At 41.0% G+C, this 21,900-nt stretch overlaps 1 protein-coding gene across 1 annotated transcript; it reads left to right on the top strand.

The window, feature by feature from the left end:
* The first annotated feature begins 539 nt into the window (after positions 1-539).
* On the top strand, positions 540-18,290 carry LOC110982132 (uncharacterized). Its single transcript, XM_087136149.1, has 21 exons — positions 540-623; positions 1,999-2,105; positions 2,783-2,864; positions 3,898-4,167; positions 4,614-4,847; positions 5,396-5,515; positions 5,999-6,113; positions 6,454-6,792; positions 7,340-7,471; positions 8,662-8,914; positions 9,687-9,829; positions 10,094-10,168; positions 10,557-10,706; positions 11,061-11,101; positions 11,451-11,625; positions 11,926-11,997; positions 12,100-12,181; positions 12,667-12,728; positions 12,824-12,935; positions 14,907-14,998; positions 15,825-18,290. Exons 1-21 carry the CDS (start codon positions 606-608, stop codon positions 15,980-15,982), a joined length of 2,832 nt encoding a protein of 943 aa, XP_086992275.1. The 5' UTR covers positions 540-605; the 3' UTR covers positions 15,983-18,290.
* The last annotated feature ends 3,610 nt before the right edge of the window (positions 18,291-21,900 follow it).

Here is a 21,900-nt window from a genome sequence, read left to right on the forward strand (position 1 = left end):
TAAAATTGCCTCTAGACTGTACTAGAATCATGGTGAGCATGTTTCTTTAACCCTAAAAGAGCCAGGGAGGGGGGGACACTTTTTCCAATATTGCCGCATTACAGTTTTTTGCAATGTGGTTGAAGCCTTGCACTGAGATAACTCTTTGCAGTCATTTTGACACCAATTTTGAGAAAACTGAGCATACTGTTCTTGTGCAGTGCATTTTTCAAAGACAGGTCACCCCCAAAAGTTTACTCTTTCCACTGCAGTGTAGCCTAGACTCTGAATGACCATAACAAAACCATACGTCTGATTGAGTTCAGATTTCACGTTTGTAATAATAACTTTCATTCCAAGTTTCAACAAAATTGAGCATGGCACAGCCGAGTTCTTGCCAATATTTGGGGTAATCTCTCTCCCTCCCCCGGCTGTCAATTAATTTGACCACAGCAGGCTTTGCCTGCCCATCCCCCCCTCCCATCTCCGCCCACTAGAAAAGATCTTTGGGAAAAAGTCAACAAAAAAGTTAAAAAGTAAACAGCGCCTCCAAGCGACTCCCTTCTTTTATCCCATGACCTTTCGATCTTTGCTTTGGTTCATACGCACTGACATGAGCGTTAGCGATGGCTGACGGTGCTCAGGTAAATTAACCAATAATTTGTCATCAAGTGGTTGTGAAGATACTGCCATTTAATTGGCAGTGACGACCTAGATCTATCTAGTCGTTGGGGCCTGAAACACGCGGTTTATTTGGGCATTTTGCTAGATGTGTCATGTATGTGTGAGGTTGGGGCTCACACTTTTTTAATTTGATGGGTTCGTATTATGCTGTGAGTGCTACTCACTGCACTGCTAGCCTGTGTCAAATCGGGGTGCATTTAGCCTAGGCCTACGTTTCAAAAAAAATTTTGCTTTCTTAATCAAACCCTCCCCCCCCCCAAGCTGTCGAAACTGACATGGCCGAGGCATACATCATGGATGTACATGTATGTATCTCTTTTAATCTGATGACCAAAATTGATGGTGCAGGCCTAGTCATCAGCAGGATCAGGCATGTCAGGACAGGTGCCCTATATTAGCATGGTAGGCTAATCACATAAGCCTACGGTGAAAACCAATCCAACTGGACAATACCAAGGGCCTACCTAGCAAAATCAGGGAACCTGGTGACTATACGGTCGTGAACGTGATGGTTTTAAGACAATGCAACTGACTATTTATTGAAAAAAATTCAGAGCTTTTATTTGCATTCTCATTGTACACACTTCACATGCTACACACAGTGTGCGTGCATACCACATTGCCGTCATGACCTCGCATCACGCTGGTCTGGTTGGGGTGGCTGCATGTCATGCCCAGCAAGTCGAGTAGCAATGTAAAGGAACATGTGTAAATTTGCCCAAACACATCGATCCTTGCACTTCATCTTTTTCACTCCTTGCACGGTCGAGTTGTCTTTACACTAATTACAGATGACTTGGTAAATAATTGAGTTGTCTTAATGGTCAAGTTGTCCTGAATTGAGTTGGTATATGGCCGAGTTGTCTGGCATCCTTCTTAGCAGCCCAACACAACAGTTGGACTGTGACTGTGATCATACTCAAAACGCCTGTAATAGTATCAGTGCAGGAGTGTACAAAGGACCCTGTTTACTGGTCCAAGTCAAACGGGTCATTTAAAAAAAGAGTTCATCATGGACTTTGAAAACAATGGGAAAATCAGGTCAAAATAGAATTTCACCAGAGCTGTAAAGCCAGTGTGCAAGCTCAGAATTTATGATCAGGAATGTTGAGAGCACAATGAAATTTCACTGATTGTCAAATTTGAGGTAAAATGTACTCTAGCAAGAAAAAATTGAAAGTGCGCCATGCTTGGGACCATGTCACATTAGGTTGCATCAACTAATAATAACAGCATGAATAAATTAGTCAACAAATTTGGAGTGTCAAAGTTAAGTATCTGTGCTTACTTTATTTTCGTAACCTATATTCTTTGTCTATTTCCTGCTTTTTAAAGACTTTAGACTCGCTATTGGCCACCTTGGTGGGCATGGGATTTGAATTGGATCGTTGCCAAGCAGCAGTGAATCAGGGGAAACTTACTGTAAATGATGCTGTGGAATGGTAAGTTGGTCACTAAAAAATGGAGTTTCAGGCAGGTCAAGTAGAGTTTGACTGAACACGAATTTGAAACGGTTGAATACAGTTTTTATCAAGCAAGACAACTATTCAAGAGATTCTTTGCTCTTTCACTGAACTTTATCACATGGACTTTAGTTTTGCAGCCAGGGAAGTTTTAGCGAAAAACTTTTTAGTTTTTCCAAATTTTTATTTTGAGTTTTACACAGTGTGCATGAAAATCCCTGAAGTCCAACATTATGCAGAAAGCCAATGAGCAGTACATCAGGTCATCTGTGAAGGTCTAGATGCAGTGTTGTACACATATCTGTCCCAAGTTGAAATATACTCTCAAAGAAGAGACAAACTGGTGGAAAGTTTACTAACTGGGATCATGAACGTGCATGGTGCTGTCACAAAGACTGTACGTTTAAACAGAAATTGGTAGCTCATACCAAACGTGTCCTGTACCAAGTTGGTATAAACCAGTGTACACTGTGGCATGTTCCTACCAATGAACAATCTTTGCCTTGTAAAAAGACTCCCTCTCTTGTTCCTGCTCAGAAGGGATTGGCATCAATCCATCATAAGTCTGCGAATGCAGTAGTTAGAGATTTACAGATTTGGAGTAATCACAGTCAAATAATGAAATCAGTAATGTAGAAATTCCTTCTGTTTGTTAGGTTACTACAAGGTCACAGTGCTGATGAAGATAAGATACCAACACGATCGGCTCCTACGTTAAGTCTCAATCAACCATCTCAGGTTTGTGTGAATAGTGTCATAAACGTAGCCATTGATTCTCTCTCTGCAAGCAGCCATCAGTGCACCTTGCCGTAGATAGCTTTTAAAGATTTGAATGACATGCTTCAAGACTTGGATTGTTTGCTTTGTTTGTTTTTATTTGACAACACTCATACAGATAACAAATGATCATACACGAACAACTGAATTGACTAAAACGAATAAAAAGAACTACATATAAATCCAGGGCATTGTTGAAGATGGCATACTTGAAAAATTGGATGGCATCCTTAAGACTTCAATGGCTTCTTTTTCACTATAGGCTGTACTGTAAGTTCTGCTACTGTGTTTCAATTTGAGTTTTGCACTGAGCAGAATGATAGTGGAAGGGAGAAGCGAAGGGCTGAGAAGTGTTGTAGGATACAAAATACCCTGACGGTGTTTGGAAAACACCTTGCAAATCTGTGACATGATCCTTGGAATATTTATGGTGACAAGAAAAGTCTCTTCTCTGTCGGCATTTTGTGTACGAATGTGTGTGAAGTTATCAGACATTCATAAATACCTCAGACAGTCTCCCTATTCAACAACATGCAACTAGGCTGTGTATTAACATTTGATAATGCCCGCTGACATGTAACAATACCTGCTGCATAAAACATGCGCTGGCACCTTGATACAAGAGAGATTACTCCATCCCTATTGGACATGATTCTGCATGTGACGCAGCACGCAATATGCGTCATGCACGCACCGAGTCCATATTCAAGGAGATTCTGTTGAACAACTTGCAAAAGGAATATACCATTAAATGAATGGGGGTATTCAAGAAAATGAAAGTCAAATTCTTAAACAAAATCGTTGGAAGTCCGTCATATATTGACTTCTTTTGACGCTCCGACTAAAAAGATGTTTATGAATGGGAACAAATATGTGCTTGGCATGTTTAAGACTGGCCAAGCACACATTTATTCTCTTATTCCTGCAATGACTCTGGTTAAAGCTTGTATGAGCACAGAGATTCAAGTTTAAATCCTCACTTGCAACCATCCAGGCTCAACCAACTTCTCAATCCACCGATGCTAGCTACCTCCCCTTCAGCTTACCACCTGTCTCCACCCCATCAAGCTCTTCAGGAGACTCACAGGGCCCCTTGCCTTCCTCCGTCTCACCAGTGTCAGATGAGAGTAAGTTCAAACAACAAGATGTTGTAAGTCGGTTCTCCCTGTCAGAGAAGAAGAGGCAAGACAAGGAGAGATGGGAGAAAGAACAAAGGGAGAAGGCTGCCGTGGAGGCTCGGCAGGCCAGACTACAAGCCAAACAGGTGGGTTTAGGGAGGCTGGCCTTGCCCCTCTCACAAGAAATTATCGTTCAAGAAAAACTGATTAGAAATTCATGAATTGTTGTAGATTCATTTTGAATGACAAACAATGGTCAAGTGGAAAGACTCTTTGTATTCATGGATCCATGTCAAGATGTGCATTGATTCAATTTATCGAATTGTAAGATTTGTAAAATGTAAACTTTTGTGTTAGAGATGTTAATTATTTCCTTCACTTACCTGTATTTGTAACACCCCTTTTTTGTCCCTGAGCTTGTGAGAAAATTCTTCAATTTTGTATTGACCATGAATATAATGTTAAGCATGCACTCACAAGTTTCGTCTTCAAAGGTCCTGTTTAATCCCTTGTAAAGACCACTCACAATTTTTGAACCATTTCAGTTCTCCCAAATGGCAAATCAGTTCTAAAAGGTCTGTGGCAATTTCAGGCAAAGAATTATGTCCTAAAGAACATCAAGGCCGATAAGGAAGCAAGACATCAGCTGGGCAAGCTGCCAAGTAGTCCCAGAAGCACCCATCAGGGGGAGATACCAATGGCCACGCTCCCCTCTCCCCAGCCAGCTAGTTCTGCCTCTTCACCACCAGGGGATGCATCTCCAGTGGTGACAATTTCACCAGAGGCTAAACCAATACCCAGTGCCCCAGCCATGTGTATGCTTCAGGTTTGTCAAGGAGGAAATGAGACCTGCTTTTAAGTGTTTCATAGCTCTCCCCAAGTCCATATCCCATGAGAGATTTGCAGTATGTAGGAAGGTAAAGATCACACTGGGCTTGTAACCTCTGGAAAGTTGAAGAAAGAATGTGTCATTGATTTCTTATATTATTGGATTGTGTAGGATTCAGGAGGGTTCCAACAAGACATTTCAAGGGAATTAGGATTTTCATTTTTTGTTTTACATAGTTTTACTCTTTTATCATAAGTGGTATATCTTCTATATTGTCAGTAACAATTGAGTCGCTGAAGTACACTGTGAGCAAGCCAAAGGTATTGTTTTAAAACACTAAAAAAGAACAAATAAAGAATGACAAAGTGTGACGTAATTTTGAGCCAGGAAGTGTAGTGAAAACAAATAGGGTGCGTGGGACGTGTTGGTTCACATACTGATTCTTGTGCCTTCAACACTCGTAATTGTGCAAGTGACATATTCACTTGGGTACTCTCTACCCAATAACCTAAGGTCCAGCGTGTTTGTTTTTTGTTTGTTCACAGCTCAGATTACCATCGGGACAGAGCATCCGAGAAAAGTTCTCATCCGCATCAACTCTTCAGTGTGTTGTGGATTTCATCAAGAGCAAACACACAGATCTGATTCACATAAATCTGATGCAGGTATACACGCTTCTTGTCTTACTTTGTACCAACATTTTAAGCTTGACTTTTCCAAATCCTTCAAGACACCCTTGTGTTGTCCTGAACAAAAAATGCCTTACATACATTACATGGTAGGTGTGACGTTATAACACAGTAAACTATGGTGTGCTTCAAGATATATTTGGATAACAACATCAGTCCCCTGATAAGCAGATGATTACTTTGTTGACATCAAATGATACATCCTCCAACTCACTCCATTGGAGTCTTTGATGATCAGCTTTTGGCATTCTCCAAACTGGATGACTATGCCGATGTCCAGTCAACCTCATGAAATTCTATGAATTCAGGTGATGTGGAGGTTATTGGCATATCTTGTAAACTGGCTAAAAGGTTAAGAGGGCACCAATTCTCCATACCTGGTGCTCTGAGTCAAACCAAAACAAGATGAAAAGGTCAATAAAGTTGGACATAATATGTTTGTCTTGTCATATTCTACAGCCTTTCCCTCATCGGTTGTTCACCTCAAGTGACTTGGGCTTGACATTGGAAGAACTCCAACTCACGCCAAATGGCAATCTGGTTGTCAAGATAGCAACATCTGATCCAACAACAAGTGAGCCAAATTACTTTAAACTTAAGGAGGTATACAGAAAAATTTATTCAGTTTGTGAATGCAGTTCTAAAGCTGTGCATCTCTTCTAAATACCAATTTTTATAATTTTTTTGTGGAAGAATTATTTGTTAAGTTCATACTGTATTAGACTAAAGAAAATGGAAAAAGTAGAAACAGACATGTCTTAAACTATTCCCAATTTTGTCTCCTTAAAGCTGATTAATCGGGGGGAACTTTTGTCTGTAATTAAATACATATTTGGTTTGCCTAGTGGCAGAGGTTCAAAGCTTTCTTGCTCTGTAGTTGTAATTTTATAACTCATATCCATCAATGAAAACAGAATCTGCTCAAGCCTCAAGTCAGCCTGCAGTATCACCTGACCCACAAGACCGACCTCAGCCCCCAGATGAGGACCGACTTCTCTCCTCCCTGGCACGTGTCCTCCCTCATCATCCCTCACTGCATCAACCTCCCATAGTCCGCCATGACTGGGGGCGTGGCCATGCCCTCAGCCCCAGTGATGACAGCGCAGCCAGTAAGGAACTGGAGGAGGAGGAGCCAATGGAGGTGGGCGGAGCTAGAGTGGACTTTGATGATGTGGGCGAGATGGATGAGGCAGGCATCGAAGATGCGGAGGAAGATATGCTATGGCATGCCAATGATGCACAACCAATGGGAGGTTAGTAAAAACAAAGTGTTAAAGCCAATGATAACTTGAGTCACAAGTTTGTCTCTTAAAAGAAGAAAAATTGGAAGTAACATTGCCAGGCGCCATGGCTTTCTGTCATCGTAAAAGGGACTTCAGTTGCAAAACAATTTCCAGGAGAGATTTCAAGTTGATCCTTTGATCCTGTGGTGTGTGCATTTGCAATTCAGAAAAGCCACTACTTTTCTCTCTGGTGTTTTGTGGTTCCTTAAAAGTTGAAAAGTGTGTGCTGTCTGTCAAGTTTCTTGAAAGAAAATCCGTTTCTTTGCAGGACAGTTTCAAACAGTAATCAAAGGCAGTGTCGTCATCTAAGCCACCACAGTAGTGTCTAGATCTCTTGAAGGGAAAGGGCTCAGCCACTTACTCATGATTGGTTTAACCTTGATCTACTCCTGTATCTTAATGATATATTGTACACAGGGCATAATAGACCAATATAGACCAGAATGTAAATATTACAGCAAGCTTCAGTTGAATTCATCGTTCATTTTGTATTTTGTTATCTAATCTGGCCTGATAGGGAGGGAACCTCATATCTGGGGAGATGGCAATCGTCTAGTGGATGGCAGACGACCTATGAACTTTGACTATGGGTTTGGGCAACGTGACGAGCAGCATGATGCTGAGGAAGTACCAAGTCCACAGAGGGCAGGTAGGTCAAAGGTGAAAGGGTAGAAAGCTTAGCTAAGGCAAATGATACTGACCAATGATCATGAGGAAATAAGATCACATGACCTTGGATGGCCACAAGCTCCACTCAGAGCCATGTATAGAGAGAACTGAGACATGAGTGTCACAATTGTTGGAAGCAAACTGGCAGTGTTTTGAGCCGGTGCAAATGGATAGTTGGTAAACAATATCTACATGGTCTACTGTTCACGTAATGAATGGTCGTTTTGTTTTCAGGTGTCTGAAGTTGGTGTTATTCTGTCTGTATACAGCTTTGGCTTCACTAAGTGTACCAGAACTAAAATGGGAGGTTATACTTATCAATTAATGGGACTTTAATATTGCACAATATACTTGAAACAATTGTGGTTTTGTGATAATTCACCTCCATATTGATATGCGCTAGATTGCTAAGTAACCAAGGGAGGTCTTGCTGGGAGAACCAAGCAGGCTCAGAGAGACAATTGTCTCAGCTGTAACTCTTCTGGCACCTGTCATTTACTTATCGCATGTGTTATTCACTGATATTACACCTGTCATTCATTTATTACACTTATTATTCAATAATTGCACCTATCATTTACTTATTTCACCTGTCATTCACTTATTTCACGTGTAAATCAGTTATTTTACCTTTACTTTACTAATTGCACCTGTCATTCAGTTATTTGACTTGTAATTCACTTATTACACCTATCATTCACTTATTACACCTATCATTCACTTATTTCACCTGTCATTCACTTATTTCACCTGTCATTCACTTATTTCACCTGTCATTCACTTATTGCACCTATCATTCACTTATTTCACCTGTTTTCACTGATTGCACCTATCATTCACTTATTTCACCTGTCATTCACTTATTTCACCTGTCATTCACTTATTGCACCTGTCATTCACTTATTGCACCTGTCATTCTCTTATTTCACCTGTCATTCACTTATTGCACCTGTCATTCACTTATTGCACCTGTCATTCACTTATTGCACCTGTCATTCACTTATTTCACCTGTCATTCACTTATTGCACCTGTCATTCACTTATTGCACCTGTCATTCTCTTATTTCACCTGTCATTCACTTATTGCACCTGTCATTCACTTATTGCACCTGTCATTCACTTATTGCACCTGTCATTCACTTATTGCACCTGTCATTCTCTTACCAACAGCTGCTGCAGCACTCTCCCGTCTGGCAGCTGCAGCCATATCTCAAACTCAGCCCTCAACTATCGCCATCGATAAACCCATCACAGCCCTGCAAGACCTGTGCCTTCGCTGTGTTAGTAAACGGATTGAGGCTCACACACGCCAACCAATCACAACACTAGAGGCTCTGCCCCCACACCTAGCTGGTCGACTGGTGGAAGAACTGAAGAAGTCTGGTGCTTTGAGATCAAAGACACTCAATTTATTCTTGCCCTGGTAAATCCATGCAACTTGACATTCTTTTTGAAATGATGAATTTTTCAGTTTGGACGATGGACGATTGGACGATGATAAATTATTTCTGCAAATGAGGAGTAGAAAACTGGCCAAATGAAGACATAATAATTATGTCCACTTGGGTAAATTTTAGTTTCGGGTCGGTTCATTCAATTTTCCAAATTTCAAGTCACCCTTGTAAAAGCTGATTTCATGCTGCATAGATCTTCAGACCTGCAACCTTCCTTGTCAACCTGGCATGTTGCAAATGTGATGTGTCTAAATTTTATGTCGGTATAAAAACTCATAGAGGCTCTGAGAAAAGCAAACAAAGTAAAACAGTTAAGGCCAACCCAACTGGACCCCTCAAAAACAAATTTCCTCTTTACCCACAATCACAGCCACTAACACATAGTTGTGTTTTGCTTTGCCACCACCAAGAGGGCGTTTATATGGTTCTCACTGTTTCCACAATATAACAATCTCCCATAGACTAACCAAAGGCACTTACCACCAAGGACAATAGATTGACCATCAAGGACAGGGAAACATCCTGAGCTCCCTTTTTTCTGTCCTCTGAGGTAAAGCAAAACCTGTCCACACTCAACAGACCTTCCCCCCATTGTAGTAATACTGAGAAAATTTACAATGCAAGGGGTTGAGTCTCCATCCTACCCTGGCCTTTTCTGACTGGACAGATTAAAGATTATGATCACATTGATTGCTCTTGAATTGTGCATTATTCTCCTCATAATCTATTTTGCACATGTAGTCACCTGCAAAGCTTGATGTTAGATTGCTACAAGTACACAACCAACGAGTTACTGCAAGCTGCCAGGTTCCATGTTCACATCAGTAGGCTGAGTCTAAGTGCTTGCCCACTGCTCACTGATCAGGCTTTTGTCTCTGTCAGTGGTAAGTTCAAAATTGCTCTCTCTTGTTGTTTTGTTCCAGCTGTTTTGGGAAGGAATAAGAATGTTTTTACTAATTGTTTGGGAATTTGTTGTCCAGATTCTTTCAAACTGTTGTCAGACCACTTACAAGACAGAAACTATGCAGTCAGCTTGGAACAAAGGAAATTTTGGATTCCAAAGCCTGGCAATCATAGGGGTTGAAGTTGTTTGTGTTTAATTTCTTGTCGCCTGCTTCTGTTGGTCAACTTTTCTTTCTGTTCTGCAGGTCTGAAGAAGCTGCGATATCTGAATGTGAGTAAAAACAAACAGCTTACTGATGGCATTCTTCACTCAATCAAAGGTAAGCTTATCTAACAAACATGGACAGTCTGTTTGTCCTTCTGTTTATTATTTCAGTGATGCTCCTGTCAAGTTGTCAACTTGACAGGAGAGGAAGGATATTTCAATTTGATTTGTAGGACTCTGAAAAATCCCATGTTAAAATATCCATTACCATACCATATTCTCAAGAGCAGAAATCTCATTGGGAGTTGAAATAACGTCATCTTCTATGCTTAGGATGGTTTGAAGCACACAGCCAAATATGAAAGCTTGTAGCTGGTGATTGGTAAAAAACTTTGAACATCCTGGTGTTGAATATCCAACTGTTGGTGTCAATATCGTTCATTCCAAGCTCTACAGTGATACCATTTTCAATAATGTTAGAAGCTGTGTGATTATGGTTTCAGATTTGTCCAACTTGGTGACGTTAGTCTTAGAAGACACGTCAGTAACTGATGAAGGCATCAAAGTGCTAGCCTCTTCAGCTATGAGCCAACTGACCCATCTTAACCTCAACCGAACTAATGTGTCTGACACAATGCTTCCATTCCTAGCAGGTAAGCACTCTCAGCTATCAAAAGGACAATTTTTATAGCTATGTCTGAAATTTATGGCTGTGGCTAGCAATAACACAGGTACCTACAGGTATGGAAGCCATTAGCTAGTGGCTTCTGCTACTTCTCATAGCTTTGTGTGACACTGGTTTTCTCTGATAAGGGTAAATGTACCCTCCAACTTGGAATTGGAACATACATGTAAGCCCACTGAGTAGCCACTGAGTAGCCACCGAATAGCCACCGAGTAGCCACTGAGTAGCCACTGAGTAGCCACCGAGTAGTCACTGAGTAGCCACCGAGTAGCCAAAACTCATTCTTCATGTTTATTTAGCCATCTTTGTTCTTCCTTTGCAGTCTTCCTAAATTTAAGAAGCTTAGGTGTTGAGCAAGCTAAGGTGAGTGTATCAAGCAGGTTGTCGTTGTCTATGTAGATAACTAGAAGCTTATATCACCCAATTGGCATTGAAATCAGTGCGATTCTGAGTTGAATAGGGGGAAAAGTACAGGGAAGTTAATGGAATAACGTCTAACTTTGAAGATTTTTCATCGCCATTTTACAGATCCTTTCGACTTGCCGAGATTTTGAACCGCGCAAGGAAATCAGTTGGCCAAATCGTCTTTTAGTCATCAGTACACGATAAATTTTTATGCTTGAGTAGAAGTATGAACTCTGATTGTGATTAATTCATATGAAAGAGTGCATAAAAAGTGTTTAATTTGCGTAATATTTGTTTTGTTTACAAGATATCTCAGCTGGAAGGTATTGAAAGCTTAGTCAGTCTGCATTCTCTCAACATAGCCAGGAATTCCGTCTTGCCTCAGGCACTGGACCGATTAACACAACTGCCTGAACTCACAGCACTCAATGTGATGCTGTTAGAAGGCATGGAGGGAGATGCTGTACTGCACCACCTGCAAGGTATACAAGGAACTAGACATGTAGGAGACCGGCATGTAGTGGACCAGTACTGCATTTAGATTCTGTACAAGGTCTGCAGGGAACCAGTCATAGATGGTTACCCATATAGTATGGTATCCTAGGGACACATAACCAGTAGCTGAATTCAAACCTCTGATGATCTGCTATCATTAGACAAACTGTGTCCTCCTTGCGTGTAATTTAAGAGTAAAGGTGTATGGATGAAAACCCCAGACACAAGGCTAGAATTGGCCCATGTTATTGAATTGGATTTGGAAATGAATTATTTTTCCTTTGCAGGTTTGGAACTGAAGCAGTTACAAATGCCGGATAGACACACAACCACAGATGTTGGCCTGTGCTGCATTGCAGGTACTTGAATTGGTACTTCATAATTTCTGAAACATGAGTCACGATTATTTACAAAAGTTTGTAAGATTCAGAGTTGTTTATTGTCTGATTGGTTTGATGCAGGTATGCCTCTGGTTGCATTGGATCTAACTGATTACATCCACATCACAGACCAAGGTATTCATCACATTGCTGATATGACAAGGTAAAGATACAACAATTCAATCTTTGATGTTTGTGGTCGTAAAATGATCATAGCTTTTGTGCTGGAAATGGGACCTTGTGACTGCAGGAAGAGTGGATTCTACTGTGTGTTCTGCCCTTAGACAGGCATTAATGTATTACATGGTGTATGCATTAGTTCATTTTTGTATTGTCTGCATACACATAGCTAATTTTCATCTGAATGGGTACAAAAGTATCATGCCACTGCATGGGCACAGGTGCATAAGCCTGTAGTGTCTTCACAGGGGTACCGGGTACATAAAGAGTTGTTGGAGTGTACATCCTATTACTCTGTAAGGAGTGACCGGCTTTCCATTGTTCACTTACTATTTCAGTCACTTCCAAAATATTAGTATTGAGCATTGTGATTTGTTCTGTTTTACTTACCACAGTATATTGTGCAACTTTGCTATCCGTTCTTATTTTCTTTTTGTTTTTATTCCTTGGTTTAATTCCTCACTGCAGTCTCACCAAGTTGTCTCTCAGTAACACAAAGATAACAGACATGGCTCTGGAATACATCAAAGGTATGATGATGGGATTTCTTTCAGTGCAGTTGCTTCATACATAATCTGTTGAATCTGTGTCCATCAATATTTGGCGTTCTACTTCTTGTTGACAGGTTTGGTTGAGTTGAAAGAGTTCCACTTAGACCGTACAGCTATTACTGACTATGGAGCTATGTTCATTGGCAACTTTAGTAAACTGGAGGTTCTTAGCATGGCAGCTACACGGTGAGCAAATAGTCTAGATGTTGGTTGGGGGCCTTTGTGAAAATACATCTTCAATTAATCACAAATTTCAAATTCTTTATCAACATAAAAGGCTTTAATTCATAATGAAGTCTTGTTTCTGTGCTTTCATTTTTATCTTCAGGTGCCAAAATAAAAAAATAGTCTCTCTTTCAATTCAAAATTTCACACAGTCCCCTTTATCTCCTGCACCTGTATCACAGTCCCCTTTATCTCCTGCATCTGTATCAAAGTCCCCTTTATCTCCTGCACCTGTATCACAGTCCCCTTTATCTCCTGCACCTGTATCACAGTCCCCTTTATCTCCTGCACCTGTATCACAGTCCCCTTTATCTCCTACACCTGTATCACAGTCCCCTTTATCTCCTGCATCTGTATCACAGTCCCCTTTATCTCCTGCACCTGTATCACAGTCCCCTTATCTCCTGCACCTGTATCACAGTCCCCTTATCTCCTGCACCTGTATCACAGCCCCCTTATCTCCTGCCCCTGTATCACAGTCCCCTTTATCTCCTGCATCTGTATTACAGTCCCCTTTATCTCCTGCACCTGTATCACAGTCCCCTTTATCTCCTGCACCTGTATCACAGTCCCCTTTATCTCCTGCACCTGTATCACAGTCCCCTTTATCTCCTGCACCTGTATCACAGTCCCCTTATCTCCTGCACCTGTATCACAGTCCCCTTTATCTCCTGCACCTGTATCACAGTCCCCTTATCTCCTGCACCTGTATCACAGTCCCCTTTATCTCCTGCACCTGTATCACAGTCCCCTTTATCTCCTGCACCTGTATCACAGTCCCCTTTATCTCCTGCACCTGTATCACAGTCCCCTTTATCTCCTGCACCTGTATTACAGCCCCCTTTATCTCCTGCATCTGTATCACAGTCCCCTTTATCTCCTGCATCTGTATTACAGTCCCCTTTATCTCCTGCACCTGTATTACAGTCCCCTTTATCTCCTGCACCTGTATCACAGTCCCCTTTATCTCCTGCATCTGTATTACAGTCCCCTTTATCTCCTGCACCTGTATCACAGTCCCCTTTATCTCCTGCACCTGTATCACAGTCCCCTTTATCTCCTGCACCTGTATCACAGTCCCCTTTATCTCCTGCACCTGTATCACAGTCCCCTTTATCTCCTGCACCTGTATCACAGTCCCCTTTATCTCCTGCATCTGTATCACAGTCCCCTTTATCTCCTGCATCTGTATTACAGTCCCCTTTATCTCCTGCACCTGTATCACAGTCCCCTTTATCTCCTGCACCTGTATCACAGTCCCCTTTATCTCCTGCACTTGTATTACAGTCCCCTTTATCTCCTGCACTTGTTTTACAGCCCCCTTTATCTCCTGCACTTGTATTACAGCCCCCTTTATCTCCTGCACTTGTATTACAGCCCCCTTTATCTCCTGCACCTGTATCACAGTCCCCTTTATCTCCTGCACTTGTATTACAGCCCCCTTTATCTCCTGCACTTGTATTACAGCCCCCTTTATCTCCTGCACTTGTATTACAGCCCCCTTTATCTCCTGCACTTGTATTACAGCCCCCTTTATCTCCTGCACTTGTATTACAGCCCCCTTTATCTCCTGCACCTGTATCACAGTCCCCTTTATCTCCTGCACCTGTATCACAGTCCCCTTATCTCCTGCACCTGTATCACAGTCCCCTTTATCTCCTGCACCTGTATCACAGTCCCCTTCATTTAGTTGATTCCTTGCTTGCTTGTTTATCTCTATCCAGTTGTTATTTTGCCTTTGAGAAAGATTCTGCAAGGATCAACAAGTTGGGTGCGCAAACCGTTTTCATTTATATCTCAGGTCATTGTAACCAGCAAGCAGTTTGGAGCAGTTTCTTTATTATTATCAACGTTCAATTTAACTTTGTTGTTCCGTTGCATGCTTGCCTGGTGCATTTGTGTAAGTCAGAATTGGTTTTTTTCATTGTACAGGATAAAGAATAGGTTTCTCTGTTCCAAGACTCTGAATAAATGTCAGTTTCTCACGCGGCTGAACCTGAGCAGAACTGACGTGTCAAATAAAGGTGAGACACATGACAGGATACCTCCTTAAGCAGTGAATGTGAAAAAAAGTGTCTTTGATATGAGATGGCACCCAGTCTTGAGGTGATTCTGTACATTATATATGCCATACAGGGTCTAGGAGCTAGTCTAATTTGTGCTGGTTGTTAAGCTTCATCTTCCTTGGTATGCACTCATGAATGTTTATGGATGGAACAGTGAATGGTAACCAGTGAATGTTATGTCACATTTGCATTAACTGGCTGTGGCTCACAGTAACATACAAACCTATGGGGAGTTCCTGCAGTCACTAGCCATCATCTTGCATACATACATGAATAATATCTAGCTGTAGCAACATCTTTAAAACATAGCCCAAATATTTTCCACTCAGCCAGGCCAAATAGGACCCTCTAATAACACTACATCTTAATGGTGCCTTAGTCGGGGTCTGACTTAACAAAGAATCCTTAGTGGCGGCAAAGACCCTAAAGATACAAGTCCCAAATGACCTGTCCATTATTATCTGCATTATTTAGGGCTCAAAGATGATACAAACAGTAGGGAACCAGTCATGCAGAACCGGTACATTCACAGCTACCTAACATTCCAAAAAGGTCGCAGTATTTAGAGCTCAAAGATGATTCAAACAGTAGGGAACCAGTCATGCAGAACCGGTACATTCACAGCTACCAAACATTCCAAAAAGGTCGCAGTATTTAGAGCTCAAAGATGATCCAAAAGTAGGGGACCAGTCATGCAGAACTTGTAGGTTCACAACTAGCAAACATTCCAAAAGTCTTGCATTATTTTAAGAGCAATTTTCAATTTTTCTTTGACATCACCCAGGCATCGAGGCCTTACAGTTGCCACGGCTGACCCTCCTGAATCTAGACTCGACCTGTGTCACAATGGAAGGTGCCAATGGCATGCATGGCTGCCCTAATCTCAAGGTGGTTCGTACCAATAACCTCAGAGTTTACAGGGGTGAAGAAAATGATGACTGAAAATATCTTGCTTTTTAAACCAATCAGTTGGTGAAGAAAGGTTACAGATCAAGAGAAAATAGGAATCTCGCTGGGTTTTTTTTTAATCACACGGATGTATGCTAACAGAAGTTTTAAACCTTACTTGAAAAGTCTTTTAAGGTATTTAGCATTTATCTTCAAATTTGAATTTTTTTCCAGCTTTTGAAAATGACAATGAAAATAATCAAATGCTCATCTGCAATTTTAAGTAGCTGCAAATAAAAGTTTTTTTTAATTTTAAAAAAGATACAGGAAAAGTTATTCCAGCTATCCACTTTGAGTGGAAGCACCCCCTCATTGGTTGAAAAGAGCTATATTGGTCAGAAGTGTTCATTTTGGTTGTAGCAAAGCAACCTCAATGCATGCATTTCACAGTTGTTTGGAAACCAGAGAAGTGCAGTTCCGACCAGAGGAGCTTTCATTGCTAGGAAAATTGCGCCCTCTCTGGGTCCTGCTCGGGACTCATTGCCAAAAGGTTACCCAAGTAGTTACTTTGTACAATTCCTGGCAAAGTGACTTCATTGTTAGTGAGACATTCTGACCATGGTGTATTTGTCTTGTCATCGTGCATGACTACCATTGTGACTGAGGTTATGGTCCTTGGCAGTGTGGTATAGTGTATTTGATTTAACAGCTTCTGACAGGTAACAACTAACTAAAAAACTGGTAAGAGAGTTTGCAAACTTAGATGGTACAGAGGTGGAATATGTTGATGAGTTATGGCCTCATACTTTGCTTTCGTCAGTTTCTGTTTTTAACCTTTTTGTGAAAGTTACTCATTTTATGCAGAATGTTTTAAAAAGCAATACCTGTGATTGTACAAAATTACAGTTTTTTATCAGTGATATCTACCAATGAAATCTAAGAAATGATCATCAGCAATCTTTTCAGGTATGTTCTATAAAAGTGTAAAAAATAAAACAAATCTGTTATTCTGATGGCTGTCTTTAGAGTCCTCATTTTTTTAAACAGGGGATCGCTTACAAATATTTTTAAATAGTCCGAGGAAAAACACCTGTAGCAGAATAAAGATTAGTTATGAGTGACAGTGGCTTTCTAATAAAACCAGTTGAGTCTCTAATAAATCTTACAGGAATACAGCCTCAGGCTCTCTTTAATGTGAAGGGATCACAAAAGCTCAGTTTCAACAAGAAGGTCCTATGAAAATAAGTCGGCTTGTGGTCAGGGTTTCCAGTCCTTGCATTGGGCCTTGCTAGCAAGCCAGTTGTACTACATCCTTTACAATCAATAATTAAACCTGTGGGATCTTGTCTCTAATCCATACATGCTGAAGTCACATTCAACCTTACATCCAAATTTTAAGCTTAAATGGAATGACCCCTTTGCTTCTGTATGATGATAGGATTTAATGAAGTGATAATTAACCACAGTTCAGGTTTTACAAGTTTTATATCTACAGTTGTTAAAAGAGCAACAAATGGAATACAATCAGGAAACCCTGGACATGTTGAAATTACAGACTTCTTGGTATCATTTGAATGTTGAGACCAATTTTACATCTTTCTACAACTGTTTGTAACTTCAGAAGATACTGGAGACTTTGATCAGATCTTTCGAAATAGATTGTCTTGGCGTTTCTTAGAATATGGGCATTATGACGAGTTCAGTAGCTTGCAAGTTCATGAGTTGTTATAAGCGTTTTGATACCGTGCATGAATGTATGGCGTCAGCGTTGTTTGGTGGAAGTACAAGTGACTACTTAGTGTATGCACAAACTGTTTCATTTTGTATATCCGTCATTGTACTGAGTATTATTCTGGAAAGATAATTAAATCAAATTAAAATTTCACCCAAAATAATTTGATTTATATTAGTCAGGAAAGAAACCGAAATTGTTTAAACGTGGATTTATTTGGGGATTTTTAAGTACCCGTGTTACTTTCATGATTGTATGTTTTACTGAAATGATTGTATTGTGAATGTTTGGAGACTGACGTTCAAGGAATGCGGCTTGAGCACCCAGCAGGGTGGATACGTGCGCAATATAAATCTGGATTATTATTATTATTTCCAGTTTTAAGACTCAAATGAATTGTATAAAGTGAGGTGAAGTAGAGTTTATTCCCCAGTGTAATCATCATATCTTGCAAATTTATGTGTGCGAAGATTTCCAGCATCAACATGAATGCATTTAGATGATTAACGGAGTATCGTTGGTGCTCACCTTCCTTTGGTAATCAATCTTGGAATGTGAACCTTTTGTTTTGTTTTGTTTATTTTAGTGGGCTTTACCTTACAGAGAACATTAAACTCACTTTGCCAACTATGACAGGTGTACATATGTAGTCCTCATTTTGGAATATTTATGATTCTGTGATGTGATCTCTAACAGGCAGTAGGATGTGTGGCCGAAATGAAATAAATCTTTACTTTGTGATGGATCGTTTGGAATGATTGAATTAAGGAGTGTGCAGTTGCGGTCATAAATTCAGGTTTTGATGGGGGATGGAGAATTCTTTCTGACTCCTTTTCACCATCCCTGAAAGAACCCCCCCTCCCTGGGGCACGTGTGTTTAACATTTTTAAAGTGTCGTTCTTCCAATTAAACAAATGAGCAAAAGGTGGGGGGGGGGATAGTTACTACCCTTGACCCTGGCGATGAATCCTTCTACAGTGGGGTTGTCATTATATTCATGGGCGGAGGTTTGGGGTTGGGGGGGTTGGGGATACACCCCCCCACACACACACACATAAACACACGGTGGGGGGGGTTAAAATATAATCACCCCCCCCACCATTTCAAGTTACTGACTCACTATGCACATCCTTAGCGTGCACCACCGTACTCTACACTTACCAGCATCACGATCTCACCTTGGGTGAAGGTCGTGTTGAACTTTCAGAAATCATCCCCCCACATGTAACAAGAAATCTCCACCCATATTATGATGCCCAAATTATGGTTCAGTCCCACTAGTGCAAGTACAGTGAAGAGCACACCAAATCTTAGAAAAATGTGGCATAACAGTAGAAATCTGTGTGCGAGCAACTGTTTTCATCGGTACACATTTCCTTATTATGTCAGCAGGAATTCATATCTGAGAGAAATAGCCCATAAAGTGGAGAAATTGCTCTACCAAAAAGTCCCATGATGCGACTTCACAGTCCCACCTGCACCTCCAGGTCACAGTTTTTTTTCCATATGCTCTCCCGCCATCACTTCACAAACTATAAATTTATTGATGAGTATTGGCTCAGTCTCTTTCATGGCCTTGACGCTGCTCATTAAACATCCATTTCACCGGGCTCTCTCTCTCACTAGTTGATTGGTATTAGTGACAGAAATTTCTTCAGGCGGGTGAATATTTTGTTACGTGTTCGTTTCTGAGGGTATTTCATGACACGGCTGTTTGCTTAGCTAACCGTGTGTGGAAAGTTACAGGTAGTTAATTTATCGATTTTTGTGCTGGCAGGAAATCGTGCTACTTGCTGTTCCTCATAGAGTTGCCAAGTTCGATTGATATTTACAGGTAACTTTATCTGTAATGTGTAATATTGAGCATGCAGCTAAGCAATTAACGACATCTCATTTCTGCTCATTTTCCAAGTTGATTTTTTGAAGCCACGTCTGTCTTGATTCTTTTGTTTTCAGTGCTGCCGATGTCATAAAGGTAGGAAAGAATTTTTTTCAGTGTACAGGCGTGTCATACATAGTGTGGACCTCTGCACAAAAGAATTCCACATGATACAGGGTACGATGGCGTTGTGTGGACTTGCACATGTCCACACAAGGATTCTCCCTCTCTGGAAAAGGGGTTTAGAGGCATTTTGGAATAGGGGTCATCTGTGGTAAAATGAAGAGGAATAGTTACGGAAACCGTGTACAAAAATGAGCCCAAAATCTTGTTCCTGGTTGAAGAAAAATGAGTATTTTCACTGAGTTTTCTTAACTGCACGGAAACAAAGGAATGTCCACAGTAACATAAACATGTGTTTTTACAAGTGTCAGCACAGGTACTTTTGTACTGGCTCCATTCAGAGGAAAATGTTGCCTTATTGTTTTCACACACGCAGAGACTGTTTGTCTCCGTCTTCATTTTGATTCATTTTAGTCAGTTTATCGTTGATTCTGTGAACCGTAGAGGGAAAAGATGCTATAATGTTGGGATCATAGTCACATTTGATGCACGTTTCATGGTACATTTTGAATGATTCAAATCTAAAACTTATGCACGTGTATTAAAAGGCCTGGTTCACACTTGGCGCGAAAACGAGCACAAATGCAAATTTGTTTGTTATTGAAATTGTTCTTTGGGAAAACTTCGAAAATTGTGAACGGTTTTTCAGTTACGATCTTGAAGGCTATAATTGCGAAGCAGTGGCGTATTGACCCGTACCTCCTAGGGTGTATGTATATTGGGATGGGAGGATTGAGGACTGTCAGGGTTAAACTAGGGTAAAAGTTCTGGGGCATTCGGAGTGAACACTTTTATTAATTAAGGGAAACCGACAACAGATGAACTTGGCATTATAATAACTATGTTATTTGAATCATTCAAAAGGAGGCACTTAAGGCACAAACGTACACACCCCGGAGGGAATCACACCGATGCTTAAACCAAACGAATGTGTAAACTTGGACTGACGGGGGAGGCAGCTTTGGGCATTGCCCTCGCCATGGCCTGTACCTCTGTGTGCTCCCCCCCCCCGCTCTAATTAAAAAAAAAGACAAATCTGGTGGTTGTCTTCCTTGGTCAGTGACTAACTCGGATTTCGAAACCCGAACTTGGGCCTTGCAATATAAAGGTATCCCACCCTGGTTGCAGCACCGTATAAAACAATGAACGATAGTGCCTTCAGCGTCCCCGCTGCGGTTTCCCCAAATATTCCGAGATCTGTCGCGGGTCCTTTACGGACGCCTGTGTTTCCTATGTTAGTTTGGAAACGCGTTAATTCAAAGGTCATATTAGGTTGCCTTTTACACTATTATGGAGCGAATAGAGTAGCAAGGTCATATACAAACGGCCGGGCCATCGGTGCACAGTCCCCTTATAATAGCCAAAATACAACACATTCCGAACAAAGTGACTTTTCGTTGGGTCGAGATTAATATAAACAGATTCACCAATGGATTTTGTTGTCATTAGCAAGTCGAGTGAAAAGTTGTACAACTTGCGCTTTGAATTTAAAATTTGAGGGGTCACTTTTTGTTGTGGTTGTCGTGCATCGGCTAATTGAGTACGTGTGAACGGATGTGAATAGAAATTAAAAAGGATGGGCCAGATGATCCCGGCGCCTTCTCGTCATGCATGGTTTCTCTTTCGCGCTGAAAAAAAAAAGCCTGAGCCAAGACAGTAGAATATGGTAGAATGGCTGTCCATGTTTTGTTTTCACACACAAAAAAACACTTGTTTTCAACAACCAACCGACTTGCCTCCGTTTGTGATTTTCTGTTCAAGATTTAATGTACATGCACTATGTTCGGACAATTTAGCCGTCGTCCAGGGGGCGCGCTCTTGAAAAGCAGAGGGCTGTGCTCAAAGCCGGGCCGCCACCTTGCGGCTTAATTCTTTCACATGTGTCATTTCCAGCCGTAGCGGGGGCTGCTAGTGCGTGCACTGCATATACTTGTACATGTGGGCTGGCCAAACACTGCTAAGATTCTTTCATTATTTCTAAAGGTGTACTGATAATTTCGATTGGGCGTTCGAGCACTTCAACATTCATTTTGTCGTTAAAAATATGAGATTTGTTTAAGAAAAGTTATAAAATATGTGTATAACATTCGCTAAACATTTATTTGACCCTTTTGTCAAGTTAGAGTATGTTTTAATATGCCTACACGGAGTGGTACCAGTGCAACACCCCCTTCAAGAGAATGGTTTCGACCTTGAAGTGCACTTGTACTCGTCGAATACCCGCACAAAGCTAGCTGT

Source organism: Acanthaster planci, linkage group LG04, assembly GCF_054643075.1.
Source record: "Acanthaster planci isolate LZ-2023a linkage group LG04, COTS_SCS, whole genome shotgun sequence".
Lineage (NCBI taxonomy): Eukaryota > Metazoa > Echinodermata > Asteroidea > Valvatida > Acanthasteridae > Acanthaster > Acanthaster planci.

Coding starts and splice junctions, on each gene's coding strand:
- LOC110982132 (XM_087136149.1), top strand. Junction 2,865..3,897: donor GTCTCAATCAACCATCTCAG/GTTTGTGTGAAT, acceptor GCAACCATCCAG/GCTCAACCAACTTCTCAATC. Junction 6,114..6,453: donor AACATCTGATCCAACAACAA/GTGAGCCAAATT, acceptor CAATGAAAACAG/AATCTGCTCAAGCCTCAAGT.